The sequence below is a fragment of the Gracilinanus agilis genome, chromosome 2 (genome assembly GCF_016433145.1).
Source record: "Gracilinanus agilis isolate LMUSP501 chromosome 2, AgileGrace, whole genome shotgun sequence".
In the NCBI taxonomy this organism is placed as follows: domain Eukaryota; kingdom Metazoa; phylum Chordata; class Mammalia; order Didelphimorphia; family Didelphidae; genus Gracilinanus; species Gracilinanus agilis.
The window spans coordinates 232,141,498-232,149,501 of NC_058131.1; the positions used below are offsets into that span (position 1 = coordinate 232,141,498).

An 8,004-nucleotide genomic window follows, 5' to 3' on the forward strand; every position below is an offset into this window, starting at 1 on the left:
TGCCCAGTACGGTGCAAAGCTCGGGGACTCTAGTCCTCTCTTCATTGGTCTTCATCCAGGATGGATTGTGATCTCAGCGTCCTTGGCTCTCAGGACCGCTGCCCCCTCTTGCTTTATAGGGGTTAAAGAGTTCGGAAGGTTGGGGGTTGGAGGCTGGGAATCCCACTCATTATCCAATATTATTGAGCCTGCTCTTGTTCCAAAGCCACTGTCTCCAGGTAGCGAGCTGGGGGCGGGGCTTGGAGTGTGTGTGGGGGGGTGGGACCTAAAGCTGGGGGCGGGGCTCGAACTGAGAGGCTGGGCCCTAGTGGGGAGAGGTAAAACCCCCAAGATGCGGGGTGGGGCGACGCTCCCGTGGCTGGGGGCGCTGCAGTCCGGTTCCCCGTCACCACTGTCGCCGCCGCAGTTCTTCTAGTGTCTGCTGTCCCTGCTACCCTAAGGAGCCCCTCTGGGAGTTCAGTACCCTGATCCCAACTGAGCAGTCCCAGGATACCCCCAGCCTTTGCCTCTCCAAGAGACCCAGGCTGACAGTCAGTGTGGACCCAGGATGGAGCCTCTTTCGGCAGCGGCGGGAGACTCAGAAACAACTCACTTGGTGAACCCCCGGACTCCCCGCAACGCCGGCAGCCTCCGTCTCAAGAGGTTAGACCCCAATTCCTTCCTATTGGTCTCCGGTTCCCTAATGCTCCATCCAGCTTCCCTCTGTCGGTCTTGCTTTCCCCTCTTTCGTTGTCTCCTTTTTTCCCTCTTCCTATCCCGTTCTCCCCACAGGCTCTCCGCTGTCTGTATTCTCACCTTCTGTGCCTCGACCTTCCAATTCATCTGTTCGCCTGTCCCATGGCCCCTTCAGTTTATCCCCAAGAGGACTTCCTCTGCCTCCCCGTTCGTCTCTTCGCGTTCCTTGGCCTTCCTCTGCTCCCCTGTACCCCTGTCACCTCAGATCCTGTTATCTCAGTGCCCCTTCCCTGTCCCCCTTTTTCCTGTTGCTCCCTTTTTTCTCTGCCACCGGGTTGCAGCTGCCGCAGGGACAGCTTCAGACTCTGCTCTTGCAGGCTGCCCTCCCCTCTGTCCGCATTACCCTCTCCATTTCATCATCCCCCCCCCCCCCTCCTTATCCCCTCACCCTGTGCCTCCCACCACGAGTCCCCATTCAGGGCTAACCTCCTGAATACTCAGTGACTGGAGGAGAAGCAGATCCCATTAGGCCAGCAAGGTGGGATCCCACTTCTCCGCAAATTTGCCCGCCGGAGGAAGAGAGGGGCACATTTCTGGCAGGCGGCACTTCATCCCAACCAATCTGGGTGCCCCAGATTCCCGGACCCTCAATTCCAACATCCTCAGCCCCCCAGTCTCCTCTTCTTCCTGATCCCATTTTCCCGGGTACCCAGTCCTTATTCTTCTCTGCTGCGAGGCGGAGGCAGGGGGTTTCACTCCAGCCGAGTCCAGAGGGGCAGTGGGGATTCAGGCCTTGGCACCTGACAGTCTGTGGGGAAGGCGAGCTCTGAGGTCCGAGACAGTGGAGATGGGTCTTCCCCTGAGGGACAAGGGATTGAAGCTGGTGTCAGGAAAGGGGGGTGGGAGTAGAGGGTAAGAGGAAAGGAGCAGGTGCGGTTTGGGCGGTGGGGGGTATTCCCGGCTCAGCACAGACGTGGTTCCGGGGGCGGCGAGGTGTGAAATGAGCCGCGAAGCCGCCAGGGACAGAGTGGTTGGGGGCGGGAGGACCGCCCCCACAGCCTCGGTTGGCTTTCCTATTTAATACCCCCCCTGCCCATCCTGCTACACCCTTCCCACCCACCCCCTCAATTCTGCCTTCCCTCTCTCCGCACGGTGGCCAGACTGTGCGTGCGTGCCTTGTCTCTCTACTCATCTGTCTGCTGCTTGCGGTCCTCTGACCGTCTGTCTTTCTCTGGATTTGCTACTTAGGCTCTGTCTTTCTGGCTAAGCCTCTCAGGCTTTCTGTATCTCCCTTGTCGTTTGTCCCTTTTTCTTTTCTATACTTCTCCACTCTTCTTCTCATAGGCGGCAGGAAATTGTGTGTAGAAAGGCCTAAAAAGATGGATTAGAAGGACCCTAGATGAGAGGGGCCTAAGGGGAGAAGAAAAGACTTACAAAAGAACACTCACATAGATAATTTAGAGCCTGTGGTCCCTGAAGTTCTGGGTGGAAATTTTTTTTTTTTTACTCTGATTCCTCTGTCTTCTCTGTCCAAATCAATCACCTTACATCCCTCCCCTCCCCCTTCAAATTCCTCTTTCTAGGGAAGGGGGCTGGGGGTTAAGGGAAGCCTGGAAAAGTGTTTCCTTCTCCAGAGCAGAATGGAACCATCCCAATCCTGCCTCTGAAAAATGAACACAAACCTACTCCTCCTGTCTGAGAGAACAAAAGGGAAAGGCCTGTTGCCTCCCTAGGAAGATAGATTCTCGATATCAGTGTGTGCATGTTGAATGGCTTTTCATTTGAGTGTGCACTTCTGCACAGAACGCACTTGAATGCGGTCTGAAGATACTATCTTCATTTGGTGCAATTGCTACGTAGGTCTCTGAATGTGTGGGAGACCCTGTTGGAGTTCAGTTCCTGCAGCCTCCCTTTAGAATGAGAATTGGGCTGAAAAATTCAACGAAACCTCAAACATTTGGATCTGTAATTTGTCCCCCTCACCTCTGAGGGGAGGGGGCCCAAGCCTAGCTCCTTTCCCCAACCCACCCTTCTCTGGAACCCTTACCTCTTATTTTCTTCCCCAAATCACTAGTTCTTCAGACTTTAAGAAAACATTCAATTTCTCTCTTAAATTAGTCATCCTTTAACCTTTTTTTTAAAACTCTTATCCCCAGTCCTAGAATCAATACTATGTATGGGGGGGGGGGGGCAGCTGGGTGGTTCAGTGGATTGAGAGCCAGGCCTAGAGACAGTACACAGTATTGACTCCAAGATGGAAGGTAAGGGTTTAAAAAAAAATGCTACTTATTGGTTTTATAGTATTAGTGGCAAGAGCTAAGCAAAGGGTATTAAGTAACTTGCCCAGGGTCACACAGCTAGGAAGTATTTGAGGCCAGGTTTGAACCTAGGACTTCCTGTCTGTGGACTTGGCTCTATCTCTAACCACTAGGCCACCTAGCTGCCCCATCCTTTAACCTTTTTTTTTTAAAACTCTTACCTTCCGTCTTAGACTCAACACAGAAGAGTGGTAAGGGATAGGTAATGGGGGCTATGTGACTTGCCCAGGGCCACACAGCTAGGAAGTATCTGAGGCCAGATTTGAGCCCAGGACCTCCTGTCTCTGGGCCTGGCTCTCAATCTACCGAGCCACCCAGCAGCTCCCTCCTTTAACCTTCTGCCAAAAGCAAAGAACCCTACTACCAAAAGGGACTGGTAAGTTTAACGACTGATTGGTTCTCAGATCTTGGTAGGAGTGAGGAGTGGAAAGGCCCAGGGGCCAGAGTGATAGGCTGGTCTAGGGGCCATGATTGGTGCTAAAAGCTGAGGTATGGGAGAGAACAGAGTCCTGGTGTGTGTATGGGAGGGGGACTCAAAGGAGTCTGGGGCTGGGTTCCTAGTGACAAATACTCAGCCCTAATGTTTGAGGGGCTTGCCCTACGTGGCCTGAACTCCCAGTGACAACCAAAGCTAAGTGGTGTCCTCAGCCCCAAAAGCTAAGGGGTTGACTGATGGACACTGCTTGACTCAGGACTTCTCTGGCATCAGCCTCTTCACAGAGCATTCAAAGTCACCCTCGGAAGAACAAGGTCCACCGGAGCAGCCTCAGTTCCGCCACTGCCACATAGACCCCATCCCTCGGGCTGGCCTTAGCCCTGAGCAGCTACAGGCCCAGAAGCAACTGTGTGCTGCCTGTGCTGTCTGTTTCCTCTTCATGGCAGGGGAAATTGTGGGTATGTAAGGCAAACTCTCACCCCATCCCCTACTTGAGGGTCCTTCCATAGACCTAAGCCTCTTCCCTAGGCAACTCTCAGCAGCTGACTTTTCCAATCTTGCCTTCCCAGGAAGGAGTCAAGGATGTAGAGGAAAAGGTTAAGGATAGATAACTTGGGGATGATGAGGGGGTGCCGTGAAGGCTTGAGGACTCTGGGGAGGGGAAAGTAATGAGGGCATTATTGTCAACAGGTGTGCATTTATAAATTTACTGTGTACCAAGCTCTGTGCGAAGGGCTGGGAGCAATAGAAGCTTACACCCTAACAGGAGTATATAGGTGTGTGGCCATATGTAAGTTATTCAAGAAACTTAGAAAGTGGGGTTGAAAGTCAATATTGCTTTATGGGAGGAGGGTTCAGGAAAAGCTTCCTGTCAGAAGTGGCATTTGAACCAATTCTTGAAGGAAACCAGGAGATAAAATTCAAACTTTGGGACAGGGTGGTATCAAGGTATCAAGCCCTAGTTTTGGGTATTACAGGTGGATATTTAGCACACAGCCTAGCCATCATGACTGATGCCGTCCACCTGCTGGCAGACGTGGGTAGCATGGCAGGCAGTCTCTTTTCCCTGTGGCTCTCCACTCGCCCAGCCACTCGAACCATGACCTTTGGCTGGCACCGCTCAGGTAAGGGCTTCTACATGCTCCTATGTGTCCCCTACAGAATCCTTGGGAGCCTTAGGATGACCCTTCAAACCTTGCTCTCCTTTCCCCTCCAGCCTTTGGACTTCTTATTGTTTCCCTGATTCCCTCTTCAGATTTTCCTTTGTCGTAGAGGACCTGACTGCCACGTAATCTCCTAATATCTTTTTTTTTTTTTTTAAACCTCTACCTTCTGTCTTAATACTGATTCTAAGATAGAAGAGTGGCAAGGGCTAGGCCATCGGGGTTAAGTGACTTGCCCAGGGTCACAGGGCTAGAAAGTGTCTGAGGTCAAATTTGAACCCAGGTCCTCCCAGCTCCAGGCCTGGCTCTATCTACCATTTGGCTGCCCAGATCCCCTAATATCTTGCTTCCCCCTCACAGAAACCCTAGGGGCTTTAGCCTCTGTGCTGTCCCTCTGGATTGTCACTGCTGTCTTGCTCTATCTGGCCTTCGTGCGCCTCCTGAACAGTGACTACCACATTGAGGGAGATGCCATGTTAATCACCGCAGGCATTGCCGTCTGTGCCAATCTTTTGTACGTATGTCCTGCAGTAGGGTCATCTGGAATGCTTTGTATCTAAAAGGGGACTTAGAAAGGCAGAGCTCAGAGATAGGTGTGACTCACTCATTCATAGACCCGAGAAAGAGAGATGCAAATGAATACATACACACACTTCCCTATGGCTCTGGGGAGAAGATAGTCTGCTTGGAAAGGATGGAAACCCCCAAAACTCTGCAGAGTTTACCCTGGAGAGTTGAGGGTTTCTCTGACCTCCCTCTTCTACTCCTTTCTTCTCCCCCCTCCCCTTTGGGGTTTGAGCTTGGATGTAGCAGGGCTAGTTAGTAAAGCTACAGAGAAGGGGCCTTTGAATATGAAAATAGATGAGAGCGCAGGGCATGAGGTGGGGCAGATCACAGATGCCCCAGGTCCAGTATCTTCTGGCCTCCCCTTCCCCAGAATGGCTTTTGTGCTGCACCAGGCTTCTCCCGGACATAGCCATGGGTCCAAGGGAACTGAGTATGCTCCGTTGGAGGAGGGGCAAAGGGGTCCTCTGAATATCTACAACACCAGCGTGCGAGCAGCTTTTGTGCACGTTCTGGGGGACTTACTTCAAAGCTTTGGGGTTCTGGCTGCATCTATCCTCATCTACTTCAAGGTATGGACAAGGGGGACCCTTGACCCCCTCTTCATAGCCCCTTCTCACCCAGTCCCAGGCTCTATGGCCCACTACAACTTCTTAAAACCCAAGCCCTTGACCCTGCTCTCAGCCACGTTTTCTTCTCTTCCTTTAGGGTCACTGGTCAGTGTGACCTTTTGAGTTTGGTCCAGGCAGCCCCATCCAAGGGACCTCCACTCCAAAACCTCCAGTGTTCTTACCACCCCCATATCTTGCTTACTGTTTTTTTTCTCTCTAGCCCCAGTATAAAGCTGCTGACCCCATCAGCACCTTTCTGTTCTCCATCTGTGCCCTGGGTTCTACTGCTCCCACCCTCCGGGATGTTCTTCGGATCCTGATGGAAGGTGAACAACAAGCCCTACTCAACCTACTCTGCAGGTTGTTTCTTAAAAAAAAAAAAAAAAAACACTATTATCAGCAACCACCAATATTAAGTATAACAACATTACCTATTTTCCTTCCTTCCTCTCTCCCTCCCTCTCTCTCTATTTATTTTCCTTCCTCCTTCCTTTCCTCCTTCCCTCCGTCTCTCTCCTCTCTCCTTACCTTCTATCTTAGAATCAATGCTAAGTATTGGTTCCAAGGCAGAAAAGCAGTAAGGGCTAGGCAATGGAGGTTAAATGACTTGCCCAGGATCACACAGCTAAGTCTCTGAGACCAAATTTGAACCCAGGACCTCCCAGCTCCAGGCCTGGCTCTCTCTCCACTAAGCTATCTTGCTTCCCCTTCTTTTCCATAAAATCATAAACATTGCAAATAGTAACAAAACGGTTTATTTTGTTTCCTATGTCCAAGGGAAATCTTTCCATATTTCCTCTTCACAGTGTAATGAGGAAATATATTCCATTATATCCATATACCACAATTTGTCAATCCATTTCCCAGTTATTGAATATAGGGTGGGTTTGTGGCTATTATGAAAGTCACTGTTTGGCATGTGGTCTTTGTACCAAAAGGTATTTTTTTACCTTCTCTGAATGATAATATCCTTAAATTATTGTTATACCTATTAGGATCACTAGATCAAAGGGATTTTTGCAGCTCTTACTGTACGATTCCATATTTGTTTTCCAAAATGAATCCCTCAATTCCCACCTTTCCCAGCAATGTCAAAAAAAGCAAGGTTCTTTAATCCTCTTGCCCTGAAGCTGACTGGCCCCATCCCAGACACTTATCTCAAACTCTCCATAGAAGGAGGGAATAAAAAGATGGAATACCCACCTAGCAAGGTCATTGGAATCCAGTTTCCTTTGAGAGGATGACTATTGAAATTGTTAAGGGATTAGAGTATTGTCTAAAGGTAAAGCAAAGGAGCATAGGCTAGCGCCAACTTGGGTGGGTAGTGGGGAGCTGAGGAAACCTAAGCCCAATGACTTGCCCAAGGTCCTATAAATAGTAGAGTAGGATTTGAATCCAGATCCTCTAACTACAGAGCCAATACTTTTCCCCACTGTACTACATCATAGGTTCTCCCCCTGGCATTTACTACGAACCAGTTCGGGACCTGTTACTGTCAGTGCCAGGAGTCAAGGCAATTCATGAGCTGCACTTGTGGGCACTGACCCTCACTTATCATGCTGTTTCTGCCCATCTCGCCATTGGTAAGTGTCAGGGCTGCCTCAGGTCATATGTGTGCAGGAGGATACCCTTGTCCTCAGGATATCTTCTTTTCTTAAACCCCATTCTAAGACGTAGAACCAGAGTGGGGGTCAGGGTAAATAACTGGAACAGAAATGTCTCTTTTTCTGTGATCCCTAAACCCTCACTCCTCGGGTCCCCTGCCCCTGACACATACTGAGGCATCATTGAGGCAGGGAAATAATAGTTGAGGGGAAAAAAAAAGGTTTTCTGGAAAGGATTTCACCCTTGAAAGTATGAAAATGAAATTAGAACCTTTGAACAGCTCCTTGTTTCCAACTCAATTCAAACTGGCTTTAATGAAATACCCTAGGGCCCCTCCCCATAATGTCAAGCCCCATTAGTCTTCATCTCATTCTCTTTTGCCCCTATTCTAATCTCCCCTGGGACTCTGATGCTGCCTTCTTATCATTCTTCCACAGACGCCACTGCAGACCCTGAGGCCACCCGGGCAGAAGCCTCCTCACTGCTCCACACCCGATTTGGATTTAGTAGCATCACTCTCCAAGTGGAGCAGTACCAGCCTGACATGGCGCAGTGCCCAAGCTGCCAGGAACCCCCTCAGGCCTGAGCCTTTCAGGCTTCCCCACTTATCTTTCTTCCTGCTGCCCAGGGAC

The 8,004-nt window shown here is 50.3% G+C and overlaps 1 protein-coding gene across 1 annotated transcript; it reads left to right on the forward strand.

The window, feature by feature from the left end:
- The first annotated feature begins 547 nt into the window (after window positions 1-547).
- On the forward strand, window positions 548-8,004 carry SLC30A3 (solute carrier family 30 member 3). Its single transcript, XM_044660998.1, has 8 exons — window positions 548-642; window positions 3,703-3,887; window positions 4,407-4,553; window positions 4,953-5,106; window positions 5,530-5,728; window positions 5,988-6,093; window positions 7,216-7,350; window positions 7,810-8,004. Exons 1-8 carry the CDS (start codon window positions 548-550, stop codon window positions 7,956-7,958), a joined length of 1,170 nt encoding a protein of 389 aa, XP_044516933.1. The 3' UTR covers window positions 7,959-8,004.

Coding starts and splice junctions, on each gene's coding strand:
- SLC30A3 (XM_044660998.1), top strand. CDS start 548: ATGGAGCCTCTTTCGGCAGCGGCGGGAGACTCAGAAACAACTCACTTG. Junction 643..3,702: donor GGCAGCCTCCGTCTCAAGAG/GTTAGACCCCAA, acceptor CTCTGGCATCAG/CCTCTTCACAGAGCATTCAA. Junction 3,888..4,406: donor CATGGCAGGGGAAATTGTGG/GTATGTAAGGCA, acceptor TGGGTATTACAG/GTGGATATTTAGCACACAGC.